The sequence below is a fragment of the Myodes glareolus genome, chromosome 26 (genome assembly GCF_982192425.1).
Source record: "Myodes glareolus chromosome 26, mMyoGla1.1, whole genome shotgun sequence".
Classification (NCBI taxonomy): Eukaryota; Metazoa; Chordata; class Mammalia; order Rodentia; family Cricetidae; genus Myodes; species Myodes glareolus.
In genome coordinates, this window is record NC_142051.1 from 6958680 (window position 1) to 6981163 (window position 22484).

At 47.3% G+C, this 22484-nt stretch overlaps 1 protein-coding gene across 1 annotated transcript in view; it reads left to right on the plus strand.

The window, feature by feature from the left end:
• Ppm1h (protein phosphatase, Mg2+/Mn2+ dependent 1H) overlaps positions 1-22484 on the plus strand; it is a 255649-nt gene that overhangs the window by 195415 nt on the left and 37750 nt on the right. The window contains exon 7 of the mRNA XM_048418385.3: positions 21887-21950. Coding sequence (XP_048274342.2) covers positions 21887-21950 — 64 coding nt within the window. The remainder of the gene's footprint in view (positions 1-21886; positions 21951-22484) is intronic.

Genomic DNA, 22484 nt, shown 5'->3' on the forward strand with positions numbered 1-22484 from the left:
ATAATGACAAGAAAAATATCTGGGCATTTTCAGTATGGATACTTTAGAAAATATGTTTTCCATCTGCGAATGATTGAACCCACACTTGAAAAGCCTACAGACAGCTTGGATATGTTTTATCGTAGTCAGGGTGAAATAAGAGCTCCTGACATAGTTGCCTTATGCCCCAAACACACCTATACCAGCACCAAGACCTTGATCTACAGCGGACCTGTTGACTAATGTTTACTAAGATCCATTCACTCTGCCTGAATACGCGGCAGGATGATGGAGTTACACAAGGTTGGTATGAGAAGGCACTGACTCCCATGCTGAAGTGGATGTGCATGTTCCTACCTGAGATCCCAATGAGAGGGCTTCTTGTCAGCCTGAAGAACAGCGGAAGGTTGAGACAGTTGGCTTTCCTCACCCTGTCACCAAGAGATGTAACAAAAATCATATCTCTTCTTCATGGCCAACAGTTGTAACTGGTGACCGTGGCCCAGATTGCCATGGTGATGACATCTAAACTGGGGGTCTGGGACACTTAGTGTCATGAAGGAACAAGTTGAACTACCCAAGGAACATAGAGACTGGTCTGAGGGACCTTTGGGTGTCTTTTGGTTTTGTTTGTGTGTTTGTTTTTGTCTTTTGCTAGGTGAAGAAGCAGGTCCCAATCCCAACCTACGCTTCCTCCTCTTGGATGAAATACGTAAACCCTGACCGGGGAGCCAGCAGCCACTCATCCCCTGCTTCTGCCCATTAGTGTTTAAAAGCCACACACCTGCTTGTTTCAGTGCTGCGGCTGCCTTCACAGTGCCTCAGGATGCTGTGTGTCACGGAGTAACAGGAGACTTGTGTAGCCCAGAGAGCCCAAAAGATTTGCCCCAGCTCTAAAACGGGTAGAGAGTCGGAAGGGCTCGTGATACTTGAGTTGCAGCTATGAGTTTTTCATTCCTGGAGTTTCTTATTTTCACCTCTTCTGAGCCACTTGAGTCCAGTCAGGAAAATGAGCACTTGGGGTTAAAAATCAAGACTAAGGTAAGGGTGAGTGTGGTTTGGAAACACATGCAGGGGTTGAGATAGAAGGATGGTAGAATCCGGGACTACAGCGAGCAGGATGAAGGGTACATGCAACTGTTAGCCCTGGAGAGTAGGGTCCATCTGAAGTGATAAGGTGGGAACTATCTACACAGGAGATGATGGCGACAGTGAGCTCGCACTGAAGGAGCCGTGGGAAGCCAGACAGCAACTTAGATGGATTGTGGGAAGACAGAAGCTACTCATGTATATTCCTGGGAACTGCTCAGTGTGGAAGTGTTTTCAGAAGGATGTATTAAGGAAAGCGAGGGACAGACTGACTTCAGACAACAGACTCGGGTACCCAGAGGAAAATAGGTATATAAATATATAAATTATATATAAATATAAATATATAGATATGTAGATATAAATTATATATATATATAAAGATACAATATATAATATATAAATATATAGATATAATGTGTGGTCACCCAACCTAGTAAAAGTGGCAATGAACAGAAGACAAAATGACATAGGTCTAAATACAAGGAGTAAGCCAGAGCGGCTTCAGTGGCCCATTTAAATATCTTCTCAGTCATCGTATAGGCCGGCCGAGTTAGAGACACAGGTGTCTGGACCAGTGCTTGTCACAGAGAAGGCAGGCGGCAGATATCACAGGATGACGCGGGGGTGGAATCCTCAGACTGAGGGGCAGGTCAGAAGGAAGAGTGGACCGAGGTTACTTTTAAGATATGTTGTGATTGAGACAAGGCTGTACTTATTTTTTTCCAAGCCAGAGACAAGAGCCGGGCAGAAACCCTAAGAATGCGTGCCATGCCTCTGTTGTCCTAGGCAGAGTGTCTTTGTGGCAGATGCTTGCCATGGCTCGCTTAGGGAGGAGAGGTAGAGTAATACTTCTCTTAGCAGCTTTGGAAAGCACTTGGGAGGATGGCTGTCATGACTTTAATGGGAAGATGCTTTCGAAGGCTGTAACTGTTCAAACTGGGTGATAAGGTTACAGTTTTTTATGTTCCTTTTTTCAGTCTCTTGAAACTATACTTAATTTTTTTTTTTTTTTTGGAGTGGCTCATCTATCTTTCCCTTGAACAAGGTTTAAGTGTCTTCATTTTGTAATTTTTTAAAAAGTAAGTTCAGGAGCTTGATATGCAGTTCGCATAGCAGTGGGTGGGCAGACCCTTTGTTAGCCGGGTTTCAGAGAAGCGCTTTCTCTCCCTTCCCACCCTGTGTGCCTGTTAGTGCGGTGCTCCACAGAGGATGAGCTGCCTTTAATGTCTTCACTGAAGACGCTAACTAACTGAGTAGGCAAGGCTGACAATGGCTTGAGTCAGACAGGATTTGATTGGTTTCCAGGGTAATTCCCAGTGCGGCTGCTGACTTCCAAGCTTGGCTATGAGCAGGATTTAAGTACACCTTCATGTTTCCTGCCTCTTCTTCCTTTTGACTTGAAAGTGGGACTTGGGGAGAAGGGAAGCCCTTTCTATCTTTGTTAGAGGAATTTGGGGAGTTTAAAACTCATTTACACCACAGCGTGTGTAAATCCCACTTCCGCTCCAACTAGAATATGTTTTGTGTGTGTGTGTGTGTGTGTGTGTGTGTGTGTGTGTGTTTACCCTTTAGCAAAGAGCTTCAGATCAAGGATTGGTTTGTCATTGTTAGCTTACTCGGTTGATTGGATTTTGTGTGGAGTGTAACATGAAAAGGACGGGCTTGTTTGTGGGTTTTTCTGTCCTGCCCAGCCCCCTAGCTGTTTAGTCCCAGAGAAAAAAAAATCACACTGAGATCTCTATAAGTTATAAAGCTGATTGGCCCATTAGGTCAGGCTTCTTACTGGCTAACTCTCACATCTTGATTAACCCATTTTTCTGATCTATGTTAGCCATGTGGCTCAGTACCGTTTTCAGTGGGGCAGCTCACATCCTGCTGCTTCAGTGGTCTGGGCAGGAGTGGGAGGAATCAACTTCCTCCTCCCCAGAATTCGCCTGCTCTCCTTACGTCATTTCCACTTCCTGTCTGGTTTTCCCACCTACACCTCCTGCCTGGCCAATCGGCATTTATTTAAAACATGACTGACAGAATACAGACAATTCTCCCGCACCAGCGGACCTTTTTCAGGGTCTCATGTAGCCTAAACCAGCCTAGAACTTGCTGTGTAACTAGAGTTGGAACCCAGGGCCTTGTACTTCCTGAGGGGAGGCTCCGTCATGGGTACAGTTAGACAGTTAGACATTAGGGCTCTACTTCTGATCTCTCCTGGCTCTTCCTCCCAAGTGCTGGAACTGTAGGCGTATGACGTCACACCGAACTTTACAGTCCTGGAGATGGAACTCAGGGCTCTATGCATGCTGGGTAAGCACTCCACCCACCGAGCTACAGCCCTGGCCCCAAGGGGTCATTCTGAAACATGGTGTCTGCTGACTTTTCTCGGTCATCAACCGAGGAGAAAGAATTGCAGGATTAATTTAAGAGAAGGGTAGAAAAATTTGGAGCCTGTTTTCTGTTCCCAGTAGAACTTTAAATGCCTACCAAGTAGAGTGGTGCCGGCTGCAGGCGGACTGCTGAAGAATGGGAGTGTGTCTTCCAAGGAAACCTTGGGTTATGAACTCTCGTTTCTCTAAAACTGTTAACAAAAGGTCCACACACTCCTTTGACTGACAGGTATGGGAAGAGCTAAGGGCCATGCCCTGTGATAAAAGTTTTATCTAATTCCTCAGATTTTACTGTTAAAGTAGGCCAGTCTGCTCCTTAAATCTCAGTGGTAAGAGGTAAGAAAACTGAGGCACAAGTTTCCCTTGCTCAGGGTTCCCAGGAACTGGTATGAGAAAGGGGTGTGATGTTGTCTGAGACACATGGCTTCATGTTTGTACGAGTATCTACTGTTCTGTTTTAATCTCTTTACTTGAGCAAACCAAGACCCTGAAGGCTTTGCAGTTTGTTCAGTTTCTACCAATACACAGTGTCAGAGTTCAGACTTGGAACTCAGGTATCTGTCTCCTATTTCAAGACTCCTTCTTAGCTAATATGCCCGCCAGCTTCCCCCTAGATCAGTGGGTTTTGGCCTTCTTAATGCTGTGACCTTTTAACTGTTTCTCAGGTTGTGGTGGTGACCCCCAACTATAAAATCATTTCATCAACACTTTGTAACTGTAATCTTGCTGTTAAGATCTGCGATGTCAATATCTTATATGCAAAGGGGTTGTGACCCACAGGTTGAGAACCACTGCTTTAGGGTAACACTCAGCATCTTTACTCAGTGTGGAGCTCTGATGCCGATATAAGCAGTGCAGCACAGCCAGGTGGTGGCGGTACACGCCTTCAACCCCAGCACTTGGGAGGGTGGCAGATCTCTGTGAGTTCGAGGCCAGCCTGGTCTACAGATTGAATTCCAAGACAGCCAGAGCTACACAAAGAAACCTTGTCTCAAAAAGCAAAATTAAAAAGGGAGGGAGGGAGGGAGGGAGGGAGGGAGGGAGGAAGAAAGGAAGGAAGGAAGGAAGGAAGGTAGGTTAGAAGGAAGGAAGAAGGAGGAGGGAGGAAGGAAGGAAGGAAGAAGGAGGAGGAAGGAAGGAAGGAAGAAAGAGGAGGGAGGAAGGAAGGAAGAAGGGGGAGGAAGGAAGGAAGGGAGGAGGGAGGGAGGGAGGGAGGGAAGAAGAAAGGAAGGAAGGAAGGAAGAGGGAGGAAGGAAGGAAAGAAGGAAGAAGTAGCGGGCCCTCATTCTCCCTGGTGTCTCCTCAGCAGCCCTTTATGGACAGGAGGATGGAAGAAGGCATGCGGGAAACTGCAAGGCAGTGGCTTTTCTCACTCCCAGTGTGACCCGATGGACCGTTTCGTCAAATTAAACTGGGATGCTTCCACTGCTGACCCAGAGTCAGGCATGCTTTGGGGGATGGGGTTGGTTCCGCAGTATCTCCAAAGAACCCATGCATAGGGAAATTGACGCCTCTCATTAGGGGAGCATCACAGCGCTCCAGCGGTCTGTGGTGTGTCTGCAACAGGGAGGAAGTGTGGGAGAGGGTGTCAGCTCTGGGAAGCCTTGTCTCATAATTAAAGATGAGTCTCTTGCCTCCTGACAGGAACCCTTTCTCTCCCACTGTCTTGCTTTCTCGGAGACTGCCGGAGCAGCTTGGCAGGCCCAGATTGTTTAGAGGACAAAAGGTTATTGTCACTAGGCCCATCGTAATGAGATTGGTTGCTTCCCTGCCTTCCCCCACCTCCTCCCTCCTTCCCCCCTCTCTGATAGTTTGCTCAGCAGCTTGATTTACAATGGCTTTGTCTGAGCCCAGCAGCTCTGAGTCGGTCCCTGGTGTGGCCTTCCCTTGCTCTCCCCATCACCCACTCAGCCCTCACCTTCTGTGCCTTGTGTCATTGGTCCCAGTGCCAGAATCCCCAAGCTGGTACCCCTCCTCCCCAGCCCTTTGTATCAAGATGCTCTTGCAGGATGTACCCTGTAGCTGGCATCCTGTCAGCTCGAGAGCGCTCCGTGGCCCAACCCTGCAGCCCTCTGAGCTGTCTGGGGCTGTAATTTGCTGGCAAGCATCTTTGTTACTGACTTGAAACCACAGTTTCTCACAGCTGGCTCCATGGCATCAGGTCCCTGCTCCGGTGATTGCTGGCGATTTGACTTTTCTCATGTAAGGATCCGTGTTCTTTGTGCCCTTCATGCGGCCGCATGGAGTGCTGGGCCCAGGATGACATTGGTGTGGGCGGGGGCTGAGACCTCACCCCTGGCTTCAGGCCAGGTTCCTCAGCAGCTGTTCTGGGACTGCTGGGATTTGTAGGGAAGGCGGAGGTCAAAGAAGAAAAGTCCATGATGCAAATGTAAGATTTCTTCCAGATGGTTCTGGGTATGCGCTGTGTCCTCCCAACTTCTTCCTCCAAGCAAAGCCTTCCTAGCTCTCACGGTCAAGATTGTCCTGTTGAGGGGGCCGTGGCAGGATGCTGTGCTGGAGGCAATACAAGGCCACATGGTTTACTGCATCGGGGATGGATGGCCTTTTTGGTATTTTGCTCTGCCGAAGCCTCTTGTTTGTAAAATGCTTCCTTTACCCATGCTGCCCACCTCCATGTCCAGAGGAGGCTTGGGCAAGCTTTGCTCTGCCTTTCTGAGCTCCTGGAAGAGGTAGAATCCAGAGACATTAACATTTTATTCTCATCCCTTGCAACCCTTAAACATCTAATGATTCCAAGTTAATGATGTGTCAGGATAATTTTCCCCTCCTCTGTTTCCTTAAAGCTCTGAGCAAATCGGGATTTTCCACTGGGAAACAAATGGAATCGGCCATTGTCTTCTTCGGCCAGCCCTCCCTACTCTGGTGAAAGACAAGGAAATCTCCATTTTCTGTGTTCTTGAACACAACATTCAGTAGCCACATGACACCACTTAAAGTTCAATTAGTTAAAAATTAAATAAAATTAAAAATTAATTCGCCATGTCTCACTAGCCACATGCCATTTGTCAGTAGCCACCCCTGGCTAGTGACCGCTGCAGGTCAAAGCATTTATATAATCGGGAACATTCTCATGGCCCGAGCTGTGCTCTGGATGATAGGAGAATTTGAGTCCAGTCAGGCTTTAGAGTAAGATGTAGGAAATTGTCTGTAGCTAAACATCCCAACAGCATAAGGTGTCTAAACAGCTGAGCAGAGGGCTAGGGATATAGCTTGGTGGATAAAACTTTTCTCACATGTATGAAATCCTGGGTTTAATCTCTTGCACGACATAAACTGGGCTTGTTGGTCTCTGTCTATAATGCCAACACTTGAAAGATAGAAGAAGGAAGAGTAGAAATTCAAGATCATGGATAGATAGGAGATAGATAGATAGATAGATAGATAGATAGATAGATAGATAGATAGATAGATAGATAGAATGGGTACATGGCAGGGAAAGCCAAAAGGAAGAGGCCCCTGGCCTTACTGAGTTCAACTAAGGCAGCTGGAAGATGGGCTTTGCTCCACCTTCCAAATGTCCAGGGACTTCTGTCATGGTGGTTAGGAATGGCTAACTCGTCCCCAGCTGTCCCTTTGCTGGGCAGGAAAAAAAGCTGCATGCTGTTGACCATAAAAGGAAGCTCAGCCCAGCTCATCTGCCTAAATCAGTAGCTTTCTACCTTTTGTCTCTCTCTCTCTCTCTCTCTGTGTGTGTGTGTGTGTGTGTGTGTCTCTGTCTGTCTCTCTGTCTCTGTCTGTCTCTCTGTCTCTGTCTGTCTCTCTGTCTCTGTCTGTCTCTCTGTCTCTCTTTCTCTCTGTCTCTGTCTGTCTCTCTGTCTCTGTCTGTCTCTCTGTCTCTCTCTCTCTCTTTCTCTCTGTCTCTCTCCCTCTCCCTCCAGCCTAGCCTCTCCCCCACTGCCCCCTAGGCTGCTACCAGATGTTGCTACTTTCCTTCTTGCTTTTTCTTTTACTTCTTGGTAAGTAGTTCAGATCCTGAGGATCTGATTAAAAAGTAAGTTCAGCTCCACAGCTTTTCTGCTCCCTTTTGAAACTGAATGTATGCCTTTGTTCACAGTCTGCAGCCTAGAAACCCGGCTCAGTCATGAAAGACCCAGCCCTATAGCCTTAGGCTGTTACCAATAAAACGACAATATTTTCTGGAAAGTGAAGCCTGGTGGAGACAGCCCCACCCAAGTGGATGCAGGGGGTCGCTGGGTCGAGTTGCACAAATATTACCCGCGCAGCTTCTGTATCTCCTCTGTGCCCTCCGTCAGTACATTCAGGTAGATCCTGGGCAAGGTCGTGAGCAGATGAGAAGGGCTTGAAGCCAACTCCAGAGTGGCACCCACATTTGATACAAATTGATTTATCGAATCAAGCCAGAAGCCTTCTTACAGGAACCCCAGGCTTTCTCCTCCCTTGCACTGCCTCATAAAGTTCCATTACTGACAATCCTCATTAGCTTGCCCACTGGTCCGCCCGGCATCTTTTAAAGGGACACTGCCCTTCTCTAGGTCTTGAATTTATATGTTGGTCATGCCTGTGGGTCTAATTAACTTCAGCATTATTAGTCTTACTTAGAACGCATGCGCTTTCTCACGGCTTGACTCGTGAGCCCTGCAGAGTAATTGTAAAATGCAAACTCTCTCCTTCTTCTTTTCGCTCTTAATCACTCTTCGCCCAGCCTTTGGAAATTTGCTTGCAGATGTCTCTGACTGGCGTTTTGGGGGCGCAGGAGGATTTCTCAGCCCCACTCTGTTGCAAATCCTGACATTTCTGGTGTGCCGTGGACCACACTGGGAAGCTTTTTAGACTCCCCAGAGAAATATCACATTTTAATTTTATAATTACTTCAGAAGAAAGCAAGCCTTTCCCCAGCGAAAGCTGGTATTCATTTCCTCCCAGCAACTTGTGTTTTCATAGTTGACGATTATGGGCCTCCTTGGCAGCCATCTGACTGCTGAGCACAGTGGGAGTCTCTGGACTCTGCAGAGACCAGGGTGAGGGCTTCGCTATTGTCTCAGGGAACTTTTGCCCTAAACCTCAGTAGATTTCAGGGCTGGAGGGTTACCTGGAGCGTAGGTTGAGCCCCTCAAAGGCTTCTTGTTCCCAGGTCCAGGCAGGAAAGGGAGTCTGGAGCCACAGTGAGACCCGGGTCAGCGCCATGTGGAGTGTGGCCTCTCCCCAGCTCACAGAGCCTGCGATGATGAATGGTTATTTGCAATGTGCATGTTCTGCATCTTTTCAAGATCTGCAGCTCTTGCTGCAGGAGCAGCAGGGAAGAAAGCCATCCCTGCTGTGTACAGCACATCTCCTGACAGTGACAGATGACTCCCACTCCTGCCCCACGCAGGAGGCCAGGGGACGCTATGGGGTCTTTACAAATGGCCTCTAGCCAAGACAAACAGGCTTTGTCAGGCCACTGGGAAGAGAAAGAAAAGGGACACCCCACCATCTTGCTCCCTATTGATGGGGCACCCATGTGTACACTCACACAGACCCTCACCTCTCCCCTTCTGTAGCTGAATGTTTGCCATTCCTAAAGTATACAGGCTGCTTCCCGGTCTTCCTTCCTTCTCCTCAGAGCCACTGAAGAGTCCCCATCCCCATACCCCTACTCAGACTGTATCTGCGGCTCATCCCCCATGTATGCTAGCTGGGGGCGTGTATCACACAGTGCTCACATAGCTTTCAGTCTTCTGGGAGAGTTTGAGAACGTCATAGAGCTTCAAAAGTTTCTATTGAAGTAGGCAGGATCAGGGGCCCACTGAACTCCCGGAGGGTCCTCTTTTAATATTTTGCAGATCTATGTTGTATACCTGTTGCATCAGAAGCATCATGTTAAGAACAGATGTGGCATAGCCAGACTGCCTCGCTGGGTCAGTTACCCCTGTATGACTTTTACAAATCATGCTTCTGCACTCAGCTGTGGTTCCTCCATTTGTGATATGAGAGCTAATTATATTTTCCAACTGTGGTTATATTATACATTTATATGCCAGGTAGGTGCCCAACAAAACTGTCCTGTACTAAGTGCTGGAGGTGTGTCTAATTCTATAATCAATAGATGTGTGTGCTTGTGTGTATGTGAGTGTGTGTGTGTGTGTGTGTGTGTGTGTGTGTATGTAAGCTAGATAGCATTATAGAAGGATCCAGGAGCTTATAATCCAGAATGCATTCAAAGGCTTGTTTCCCAAGGTAATGAGGAGCTAGACATCAAAAAGGGAAAGAACGGCAGTTTAGAGATTCAGTGTCTGAAAGAAAGTCAGGGTGCGCTGGCCAGCTCTGTCTGGTAGGTCTGCCCCACGACAGGGTGGGTGAGAAGACAGGCTCCACTCAGCTGAGGTGGACATAGTACTGTGAGAGAGAGACGCCCAGTGCTGCCCAGACCCTCGTATCAAGCACTAGCACTTCCTAGCACTGGTTAATTAGGTGCTTTTTATTCTGTAGGATTATCCTAGCCTGCACATCCTCTGTGTCTTTGATTCTGTACCTTCCAGGGTCATCCCTGTAACAGGAGGGACACCAAGCCCCTCAGTGATTAAATTGAGACCTCCTATTGGAGGGAGCTAATCACATAGGACGTGATAGTCTGTAGACAGCTCATGCTAGCCTGAATTGCCTCTGTAGAAATGAAGAGGTTATTAACAAGGGTTTAGTACAAGACCAGAAGCAATAATGGAAGAAGCAGTTGTTTCTGAGAGAGGAGATTGAGTTTGGGAGTGACTTTGTGCAGAAGGCCGTGTTAGAATCTAAAGACCCAGATTCGGACGGGGATCTCAAGAGGACTGGTGCTACCAGAATGGATATTGTTTGCAAAGAAACAGCACAGCAGAGACCGAAGGAGTTAAGATGGAATGTGTGTTTGGGGAACATAGAAGCCAGAGGTGATAGTCAAGATGTCTTAATAATCAACATGGAGGACATAGACTCAGCCTGACGGATACAGGGGTCCTGGAAATCCCCTGCTGCACTAGGCATTATTAAGTCTTTATTGACTGCTGTATCCTGGGGACTCTGCGAAGGACACAGAATACAGACAGGAGACTCACAGGGCCTAGCCAGTCATTTTCCAGCCAGTGTGTAATTATTTCAGTGTTCCACACAGTTAAATTGGTGTGTGTCAGCTAGACATCATTGCTTTGCTAATGGTAGTCCCACATAACGAACACGTAGGACGCACAGCACAGGAGTGTGCGCAGAGTAATGATAGAACTCACAGGAGAATCGTATCACTCTCCCTGGGCCACTTTGAAAGCCATGCTAAAGGTGAGATGAACCTGCGTTATTTTACATTTTCTCCCTTAAGAGCACTATTTCCCTGTAAAGGAAGGACAGAAGGAACCAGTGGTGCGTTGAGAAGAAACTATGGGCCAGCCTTCCGCCCATCAACAGGATCCTATTTTAACGATATTCCGGAGAAGTGCATACCATAATGTTCTCACAGATTTCCCAGGTACTTTACCAACCTGCCAAGAAAACATTCTTTGTCTCTACCCCACACCTCCGCTTATGATATGTCACTATTATTGGAGATTGCCAAGGCTGTTTTCCTTCTCTGTGCCCACTGAGTGTCAGAGTGAGAAACTGGTGTTGCTGCTTTCAAAATAACAGATGTTGAAGTGCTAACCCAGTGTGGCCGTGGAGCATCTTCAGAATCAGTAGGACAGGTGCTGAATTAAACCCCCTGAGAGCTGAACTCACCCCAGGAACCCATCCAGAGAGCTAGCAAACCCCAGCAATAGACCCTAAAGAATCTCATCCTGTCACTGTGCTCCTCTTAAATTCAGAGAAGCCCAAGATTCACATACAGTGAAGGTAAGGTTTTGTGCCTCTCCTTGCTGAAGAACTGGTCTTGCTAGCAAGCTTGCTCTGGGGATCCCCCGTCTCCACCTTTCAAGGCTGGAATTACAAGGGAGCTGCCATGTCCATTGTGACTTATGTGGGTCTCTGGAGGCCCAAACTTGGCTGTTCACATTTGTTCAGTAAGATTTTCAACCACTGAGCAGTCTCCCCAGCCCTAGGCAAGGGTTTTCTTGTTTGTGTAATGAGTATAAAACTCTAGCTCCCTTACTCAGTTGCTACAAGCGTTATAGATGTAAAGAAGAATGTTGAGAACAAAGTGTGGGTGTCCTGAGTGTACAATAACCTGGGGAGGGCTAAGAGCAGGTGAGGGTGGTAACCAGCCGGTCATCCTGATGCACGAGGCAGGAGGAGACAGGTGCTGGTTCAGTCTCATTCTGAGGATTTGTGGAGGCCGGATCACCATTTCAGAGTAAGGTACAAGTAAGAGCCAGTGCCTGAGTGTTTTGATTTTCTGATCTTCAGGTTGAACCCCAATGTCTGTCTCTGGAATTTTACTATTCGTGTTGCGTGTCTGTATGGTGTTATCCACCCAAGACCCTTGTTTAAAAGGTGTTGAAAGATGTATCACCTGGTATAGTCCCAAGCGTGGCTTGTCCCAGGAGCTACAGGGCCCTATACTCCATGATACCAGTGCCCTGACGCCAGAGAGAGAGGCTTTGTGAGGGTTGGCGGGACTCTCCCCTCTAATTAGCAATCTCTTGTGTTGTTTTCTCCCTGCCGTTTTGTGACTCTGTAGTCAGTTTTGATCATCTGATTTTGTATATATTTGCATGATGTCATACATAAAAGGCCAGTGTCAACAAAGATCATGTTTGTTTCAGAATGAATGGTCCCAGTGAAAGCTAAAATCACTCTCCGTTGGTCATAAAAGCCATGGATCTGTGATTGAGGCCTGTGGAGAGAGCTAAATGTTATTGATTAGAACATGAAGCTCTCTTCGCCAAGTGCTAATGTACACCCAGAAAGATCGGTGGATCAGAAGTCATTTCCAAACCTGGAATTTCCCTAAGAGTCATTCTGAATGATTTGTCCCAAAATAGCACGGGTTCTCTTTACACACACTTGTTTCTAGTTTTCAAAAATGGAGCCTCAGCGTTTTCATCTTCTGTGCAAGTGGAGTATGCCTTTCTGCCACTCCGCTTGTGGCTGTGAGTCGGAAGATAACCCTTACTTTCTTTCCTTAATCGGCATTGTATTCCAGCACCTGGGCCTAGCCCGCGGTAGACAGTTGGCGAACATTAGGTAGACAGTTGGCGAGCATTAGGATTGAGTGCAAAGCCTGCTGCTGTCGTCCACTCAAAGCCTTGGTTCCTATTGTAGAAAATTCTCAACAGGTTCTGTTCCTTTGCTCAGAATTCATTGCGGGTAGGGACCCATAGGATTCATAGACTGCGAAACCAGTTAGCATACAAAGGTAACCATGTTCAACAAACCAGGCAGCATTGGATGGGAAGAAAGTGCTGACATCTATATTGTGTATAATAATAAATGTTGGCTTCATATATGCATGTTTATGTCAGAGTGAGGAAGTTTAGTATGCATATCTATTACCACCGATCCCAAAGTATAAAATCTTTCCTCTGATCCAGTCAGTTTTTCAAGGGAATATAGAGAGACCAGAAAGATAAAACCCAGCTCTGTCTGTCTCTGTGTGTCTGTCTGTACATGTTGGGTATGTGTGCCTGTTTTCTGTGTGTGTACATGTTTGGGTGTGTCTGTCTGTCTGTCTGTCTGTGTACATATTTGGGTATGTGTGAGCACACAGCATATGTGTGCTCATACCTGTAGAAGTTAGAGAGTTAAGTCAGGTGTCGTCCTTAATCCTGCAGTACCCTTACATTTTGAAACTGGTTCTCTCATGGAGTCTAAACTTGCCTATGGCTACACTGGCTGTCCAGCGAACTCCAGGTCCCCTGTCCCCCTACCCACCACCACCACCTAGCGCCAGGATAACAGACATGCGGAGTGCTGGGGTCGAATTCAGGTCCTAGTTTGCTTTTCTGTTGCTGGGGTAAAACCACGATAGAAACAACTCTGGAAGGAAGAGATTTCTAACATCTTACACATTAGAGTCAGTTCATCATGAGGGGGAGTCAGGGCAGGAAACCAAGGCAGGACCTGGAGGCAGGAGCTGATGCAGAGGCCATGGAGGGTGCTGCTTACTGACTTGCTTCCTCTGGCTTGCTCAGCCTGCTTTCTTATAGAACCCAGGACTGCCTGCCCAATGATGCCCCACCCACAATGGGTCAGGCTCTCCTCACCAATTGTTAATTAAGTAAATGCCCCATAGACATGTCCAGAGGCTAATCTGACAGAGGCGATTCCTCCGTGAACGCCTCCCCACCCACTTCCCAGGTGATTCTAGTCGAAAACTGCCCAGCACATGGTACAGGCACCTTCTGTTTGCCTCCCTCCATTATACATAGGCCTGCTGGGAGCAAGAGGAGCATTTAGGCAAAAAAAAAAAAAAAAAGGTATGATTACCAATTCCCAAACTCCAGGTACGGGCCACTTCAAGCATGGTAGTGGATGAAAGAAAAGCAATGGGAATTTTCTGTGACCAGGAAGATTTCCTCTCCACTGCCAATCCTTAAACCTCATTAAGGGGTGCTTTCCTAGAGAGACCAGAAGGCCCTTTTGTGTGGCTGAGATGGGGAGGATTTTTACTTCCTTGCTTTGAACCTCTGTGTGATAGGCAACACGGTTGCCAGCGTTCTTGGTTCTCTCACCAAATACGAATCATTTTCAGACAGCTCAAACTTGGTCTTTGTACCTGGGTCCAACAGAGATGTATCAGCCTCATAATGGCTTAATACTTACAGACTTTGGCTAATATAAATGATGCTCCAGGGACCAAAATTAGCAAAGAGCAGATTTGTTTAGACATCCTCAAATTGACCTCGCCAGGGGTCATATAACTGAATAGCTATTGAAATTTGCTATGGGCACATGGATGTAGGAAACCAGTGAGTCAAATTATCACACCCACGGATGTACACACACACACACACACACGTGCACACATACACACAACTTAGATTTGAAGGTAACTCAATCCTGTCAGACAGTGCTGAGCCTATGGCAGAGGAGTTGAACCAGGCCAAAACCTAAAGGCTAGACTCCAAACTACCTTGCAAATACCAGATATTTCTTAGCTCTGGCAGACTTTCCCCAGGGACTCATCCTCCACATCTCTGATAAGAGCCTGCTCTTGTTAAAGCTTGCCACAGACTCAGTGTCCCTGACTGTCTGGACCCCATCTTTCCAGCAGGCCAAGTTCCCACCCACTTGCAAGCTTAAGATATGTCTGAGGATGTTCTGGAACACTTTAAAGCCAGGAAGAAAAAGCTCTTAGAACTTAAATACTGAACCTTGTGTGACTATAAAGGAGCCGGGGGAGGGGGGAGGCGCACGCGTGTGTGTGTGTGTGTGTGTGTGTGTGTGTGTGCGCGCGCGTGTGTGTGTGTGTGCGCACACGCACGGGCACATATGAGCAGGCAATGAGGGGTGAGCTGGCTGCCCGCTAGCACCGCGCCAGGAGCAGGAAACAGCCTCCATTTCCGTGACTCTGTGGTCAGGCTCTGGGCTTTGATGCCTTTGGAAATACAGATGGCTGGCAGAAAAAAAAGGAAGCATGAGGTGGCTGCCAGCCCCACATTGCTTTTTCCAGGAAGGCCTAACGAGAATGGGGGTGGGGTGGGCCAGTCAGGGGAGAGCCATGACAGATTCCAGTATTGCTTAATTGGGGTTTTGCCAAGCTCTGAGAACCACCGCTGGCTTTTGGGGCTTCAAGCCTGAAATGGTGTTTCCTCCCGGGCCTTGTGGGATGAGAGCTGCTGTTGGGACTTTGTTCTAGGGAGGCAGCAGTGAGGACCTGAGGGCAGGATGCTTCTTCCCACCGTTCCTCCATCCATCCTGGTGAGGCGTGGCTGTGCCAAGGCCAGGACTCTGTGCTGTGGAGAAAAGAGACTGCGTGTGGCTCTCTCCTCCCTCCTGGAGAGGCACTGGGTCTCAAAGGGAAACTAACCCAGCAATTCTCCCTTTAGATTGCTGTTTAGATCTCCGGCGCCCTACCAAGGCCTGGGGCTCCTTGGGACAAAGGTACCTGTAGGCTTGTATGTCATTGGTTGACAGCAGAAAGGGCTTAAGTTGGGGTGGCTCTGTTGCTCAGCAGGATGGTGTCTCTATGAGCATGTACCGTTTCTGCCTCTGTTAGCCAGTTCTTTAACTCCACAGCGCGACTCAGGAAAGAATAAGGTTCCTGTGACCTTAATAGTCCCAACTCATGTATCATTAGCGGGCTCTCCCTCATAAAGGGCATATTTGCCTTCCGCCCTTGCAAAGTATCCTCCCCAGTACCCAGTTGAAGAAGCAAGTCCAGGCATTTCAGGGACTTTTCCTAAGTTCACGCAGCTAGTACACGTGAGGATTGCAATCTTACTTCCAAACCACTGACTCTGAGCCTGGAGTGCTGCAGTTCACCACAGTGGGCTCTGCCAGGAGGGAGGAACATTCAGGAAAAAAAAAGGGCCTCGGGGGAAGAGAGACGTCCAAGGCGATGTCGAGAGGTTAGTGGAAGAATGTGACTCACTGGTACGTGTCAGTGGAGATCACAGACTGTCCAGATTCTGTCATCCCCAAAGCAAACCGTCCTTCAGTTCCCCCGGAAGGGATCATATTCTCTTTAGACGACTTTGAAGTTCTGCTAAGGAAATCAGTGTAGTGACATGAACAGTTAGTTTTTCTACCCCTCTGTTTTAGTGAAAGCTTGTAGCTCAGGAGAAAGGGGAGATTGTGGGAAGTACTCTGGGTAGGTGATGTCCAAGTGTGACCTCTGGACCCCAGCTAAGAAGTCACAAAGGGAGGTAGTTCAGTTGGTAAAGTTTGTGCTGTGTATGAGGAGCCGCGTTAAAATAGAGCCTCGCTTGGCAGTGGTGGCCCACGCCTTTATTCCCAGCACTCAGGAGGCAGAGGCAGGTGATTCTCTATGAGTTTGAGACCAACCTGATCTACATAGCCAGTTCCAGGACAGCTAGGGCTGTTACGCAGAGAAACCTTGTCTTAAGAAACCAAAAATAAATCAAAGAAAAGAAAAGAAAGAAAAAAGATTTATCCGAGTGGTGGTGGCGCACGCTATTAATCCTAGTGTTTGGGAGGCAGAAGCAGGAAGATTTCTGTAAGTTCAAGGCCAACCTGGTCTACAAGAGCTAGTTCCAGGACAAGCTCCAAAACTACAGAGAAACCTTGTCTCGAAAAACAAAACAAACAAACAGAAATAGAGCTCAGGGCTAAAGAGGCAGAGACAGTGCCCTGGGACTAGCTGGGTCCAGCCTAGACTAGCTAGTGAGCTTTGGGTGAGAGACCATGTCTCAAAAAAACAAAGTGGTTGACCCACCTTAGAAACAACACCTTCGGATGTCCTCTGATCTCCACACAAGAGCACACACCTATCCCCCACCCCTCCCCACCCACCCACACATTACAGTGTGTGGGAGGGGGTCCTCTGGCGGGGAACGAACTCCCCCAAAGACCAAGAAGAATTTCATTCTCTTTTTTGACTTTCTCCTTTCTCTTTCCTCTTCTCCTTCCCCTCCCTCCTTTTGCTTGGACTTCATTTCACTTAAAAGTCCTTGCTAAAACCCTTCTCTTGCCTCAGTTCCCAAAGTAGATAGGATTGCAGACAGACATCACAGCACATGTCATAAGATACTTCCTCAAGTGGGCAGCAGACCTTTAAACCAAATTAATGTAAATTATGTATGTCAGTCAATATAAACTGAAGTTGCTACAGTGTCTTGGCAACACTAAACAGCATGCAGAACTGTGACTTTTAAAAATGGCCATCCCAAAGGATATTTAGGAATTACCTGTAGAAAGCAGTCATTTGAAGAACCGTAAATGGTGATTTAATTACTTTGTAACTATCTATTAATATGTATAGGTAATGAAAGAGAACCTACAATTTTAATATAAAGAGTTCTACTTAAGAGAGAATTTAGCTCTGATTTTCAGAGAAAAGTCTGCTGAAGGCAAGGTGAATAGAAATACTAAGGCAATGGCACACCGTCTTAGAGAGGAACTCAGCAGTTGCAGGTGAAGGGCCAACTATCTTTCATTCACTCAGACGTTTGCTCGCGTCTGGGTTCAGTCCACAGTGTACTTACCTGCCTGCCTGTCAGCGTGAAGAGCAGGCAGAACCTACAGAGTCAATGTCTTCATAGAACTAATGTTCAGAATGGGGATGGAGCGGACACAGTAAGCTAATTCACAGGGCGCTAAGTGTACAGCATGAAGGATCACATGGGGCAGTGAGCAGCAGGAAGCACTATGGTTTGTGTGGCCAGAGGTAGCATTTTCCTGTAGGATGAGAGGGAGATCTAGGGGTAGAGCAGCCGAGGAAGAAGGAATGAGAGTCTCATGTTGTTAAAGAAACAGCGACCAGGAAGAAAGCATCCCAGGGTACCAGTGCCAGATCAGGAAGGTTTTCATAGATGGGTTATGTGAAGGTAAGTGTGGGTGGGGTGGGGAGAGGAGCAATGATGCTGAGAGATTTGTTACAGGTCAGCTTGCTGGGCTAAGCTTTTTCTGATGAGAATTACAAAACTGACCCAGGGGTTGGCCAGATGTGTTCTTGGTGAAGGAGTACTGTAACAATGCTCACCCGGTAATAGCTAGAATGATCTCTGTGACTACACAGAGATCTCTTGAGGTAAGTGCTCAGGAAAGGTCTGAGGCTCCACGGATTAGGACAGAGCCTGCCAGCACAGGAAGAAAGATGGATGAAGCTCACAACTCTGAGACTATGAACTGTGAACTCCCCTTGCGTGCAAGGAAGTCTTTGGCTTCTGTTCTGAAAAGGAGAATAGGAAGGCATGAAAAGTCTCTGCTGGGGAAGGTAGAACACATCGATTTGCTTAAATGATCAAGAATTTATTAAGCACCATAATGTGTTGAGGTACCAGGAACATTAGATTTACCCAATCAAAAATGTCCTCTCTCGCAGAACTCATGAGCGTAGGGGAAGATTTGTGACCTGTGCACTGCTGTGACTGAACACTTAACAGAGCAGCATAAGAGTCGGGAGTACCTGTTTGCCTCATGATTTCAAGGTGGTTGCAGTTCATCAGAGCAGGGAAGGCAGGGTACAAAGCAGCTCAGTTCACTGCAGGAGCTTGTGGCAGCCTGCCCTCTTCCCTGTAGATTTCCTTGGCTGCCAGGCAGTGGATTTGTTCTCTTGACACTCCGAAAGTGTTCTGTCCTCACTCGCCCAGGTTCTCTCTTCCTCACCAAATATTTGCTGACCACCCACTCCGAGTTGTCTCATGTCAGGCTCATTGGCCAGAGGCAAACGTCCCCAAAGGTTAGCCCTGCTGTCATACTTCGGGGTGTTTCCTGGGTTACAGCTATTCACTTAATGTGTGATCTTGGGGAAGTTTCCCCATCAGTGAGATGGGGTCTCTGACAGATTTTAGAAGCTATGCATAACTACCAAGTCCAGTATCTGCCCCCAATAAATTAAATCTGCTGGACTTATTCTTAGCCCTATACACACTCTCACCTGGTTGCCAGTTGTCAATTCTTGAGGGTTTTTTGATTGTTGTTTGGTTTTTGCTGCTGAGATTCAAACCCAGGCGTCACTCCAGCCCACCGTGAGCTTTCCTATTAAGCAACACCCCAGTCCCAAGTATTTCATTTCATGTTATTCTTCAGGCTCTGTATTGGTCCACAGACGTCCCCTTACAGAATGTGCTGTGCTTGATACCCAGGAAGAATGTGTGGGAGAAAGTGCCGTTGTGCACTCTCTCAGTACAATGATGGTGTTTGTTTGTCACTGGAGGAGAAAGGGTTCGTGTTTTATTGAAAACCAACGCCAGTGGGAACAGAATAACTCTTTCTTTTCCTAAGGTTGTTCATTTCTGTTTTTAATTCATTTTGAAATAGGGTCTCTTGTAGCCTAGGCTGGCTGAAGATGCACTGTATGTCCAAGGATAACCTTTCTATACCTTTTAACTTGTGATCCACCCTCTCCCACCTCCCAGCTGCTGGCATTACAGCTGCACTTTGGGCTTCATGCAAGCAACTGAGCCACCTGTCTAGTCCTTGTTTCTCCTTTAATTTCTTGTTCTGAGGATAGATTAATAAACTAAAGTATAATGTCGAATTTTGCAGTTGCCTTGATCCTGGGGTAGCCACTGCAAAGGCAGTGTGGTGTGTCTGTCTTTCCGAGCTGTGTGATTTTGTGATCCTGCTGGCCTCTGTCCTGAGAGGATTTGACAGGATGAACTTATGGTGGAGTTGGAGCAGTTTTCTCTCTGCCTTCCCAAGCCAGTCTCGTAGCCAGTCTCTAGGGAGTGTTTCCCTGCCCTTGATTCTGGGATCCGCTGCCTTCTGCCTCCTCTCTAGTTCCAAACTCCTGTGCTGGCATCCCAAGGCTGGCCATTCCCTGTGTCTGATTCTTACCTCATCGCCGCCCTGTCAAGACTGCCTTCTCACCCGCACAGCATTTTGAATGCCTGCTCACTCTCATCTGAGGGCCTTTCTCAGCCCATTTCCTTCCCCTCTTTGGAGCCATCCAGTCCCTCCTGTCAGTAGTCAAACTGATGAGGGCCTCCCTGCTTAATTTGCCTGCAGTGTAAACTCACCGGAGCTTGGTCTACAGCAGAGTCCAACATAGCTGTATGGTAGTGTTTTCCTTGGAAGGTTTAAAAACAAAATACCTGATGCCCATGCCCCTTTCCCAGAGAATCAACTTTAATTGCTCTGTGCTGTGACCCGGGGCCTCAGGATGTTTTAAAGCCCTTGCAGGTGGTTCATTATATAGCCAAGGGTGAGAGCCACTCAGCGCAGTTGATCCCTAAGCTGGGGCTAGAGTCTAATAATAGCTTTATTTACCTCCCCAAGTGGCTTATGTCCCTCAGTGTTTAAAATAGTTCATGTGAGTATATTAAACAGCTAAGTGGCTAATTTCCACTTTGTGTTAATTTGATAGGTTTAATGGAAGGAAATACTATGGTTTGTTGTTTTTTTTTTTTTATTTCCTTGAAAACTCAATTTCTGGGTGACTCTGGGCTCAGCTGCCAGGGACTGAAGCAGCCTTGCTGCTCTCTGAGCATAGCTGTGCTGAGCACATACTAAATTCTGTCCGTCGTTGCTGACTCTCCTTGTTTGATTGATGTGGATACTGAGGTCCAGAGACTACATTCACTTACTCAGCGCTGAACTTGAACCCGGGTGGATTTGGTGGCAAAACGTCACTGATTCTCTCACCTGGGAAAGACTGGCGTGTGCAAATAGGGCCCTGGACAGCAGGGCATGCTTCCTTTCACCTTGAAGGTGCATGCTTTCAAAAACCTTTAATTTTCAGGTTAGCATGCAGTGAATGAGTCCCAGCATGGCATCTTTGTCATGGGCCATTGTGTCTTGTTCTCGGTGCCTTCGAATTTGGGTTGGATGCTTCTATATTTCAAGAGAGCCCATGCCTTTGATTCACCCTCACTCTCTAGTTGCCTGAAGTGTAGGTCTGGGAGGTCATTCAATAAATGGGTTTTCTCCACGCATTTCAAATCTGCCCCACCCTGTTTGTACTTATTTTTCCTCATAACTTTTTGACCTTGTTTTCTTGAGGAAGTCCTGAGGACCCAGCACACGTCATCCTGGGCTGGTGAGTGGGTAGTGATATCCCTCCCATCTTGCAGAAAGGGGAAGTGTTACACCAAAAAATTAATTACCTGCTACATTCTACTAATAGCTGCCCTTAATTGGGTCCTTAATGAGCGGAGGCTCTCTGCTGAGCCCTTTGTATCTTGTGCATAATCCGCACTTTACAAATGAGGAAAAGAAACACAGAAGGGTAGATCTGCTTTGGCCAGGGGACATAGCTACTAACTGGCTATGATGGTTGCTTGTTTGTTTTTGAATTTGCTTATGGGCAGATGTGGGGACACATGGTTTCATTCGCTGGCAGTGACATCTAGACACCGATGTCTGCTGTAAACTGATGAAGTATGAAGTAGTTTTCTGTGTGGCAAATGGCCCTCTGAAAGCTATTGTGAAACAATTTTCTGCCAACCAGGACTCTCATCCAGAGGTCAAACGGGTGCTGTGTCCTCCGACCCCAGTCATCCCAATAGAGGATGTTTGATGTAAACATCCCCTGAAGGTGAGAACTGGCTCTCGGAGGGTGAGCACACTCCATTTACCCCAGAGCACTGCTGTTTATCACAGTTTCAGGCTGCAGGAAGAGTTCGGCGGCTGCTGGACCGCTTCATTATCACAAAGGCTCTAAGAACAGAACTCTGTCTCCCCGGTCTCACTAATGATAAGTAGCTTTCTCCCTCTTTAAGAATACAAAGACTTAATAGTTCCTGACTTGTCAAAGTACACACACACACACACACACACACACACACACATTTCTGTATGGAGAATGACTATGTAAACTATATAAACAAAGAGGCAGACAATGCGGTACATGGATGGAACCTCTAGGAAAATGAGGTTCCATGTCAGGGCAGAGGGTCATTAATTGAGTGCAAGCCTATTTTAAAATGGTGTTTATCCTCCTCCAGGGCATACAAAACCATTGAGGATGACGACTTGAAGTTTCCTCTTATATATGGAGAAGGCAAGAAGGTAGGCTCACACTTGTCCTGGAGTGAGAGGGGTGTCTGGAGCCCCGTGTACTCTGAGCCTGTGACGTGTTCATCCTGGAATGAGAGGGGTGTCTGGAGCCCCGTGTACACTGAGCCTGTGGCAGTTTGTGTTTGTCACTCCGGAGTTTGGGATTTTATAGCCATGACAATTTAAGCAAGCATCACATCCATCATTCTTCAGGTCACCTACCTTGTGGGTCCAGACAGTAGCAGAATCTGAGGGTGTTGGTGAGCAGTCAATTTTGTGAATCTAGCATCCCCTTCCCTAGCCATTTGAGTCACTCTTTACGGTTTAAACACAGCCACTTCCACACACACCACCCTGTCTTATAACCGATATAAGCTCAGAGGCAAGTCAAGCTGGCTGTGTTACCTCTACTCGGCAGACAAGGCTGCAAGATTAAAACCGCCCAAGCAGAACCACACCACCAGCAGAGGACAGCCCCGGTGTGGAACTCTGGCTTTCTGCTCTCGGCTAGCATCCTTTCATCCCACCACTGATGCTTGAACTTTG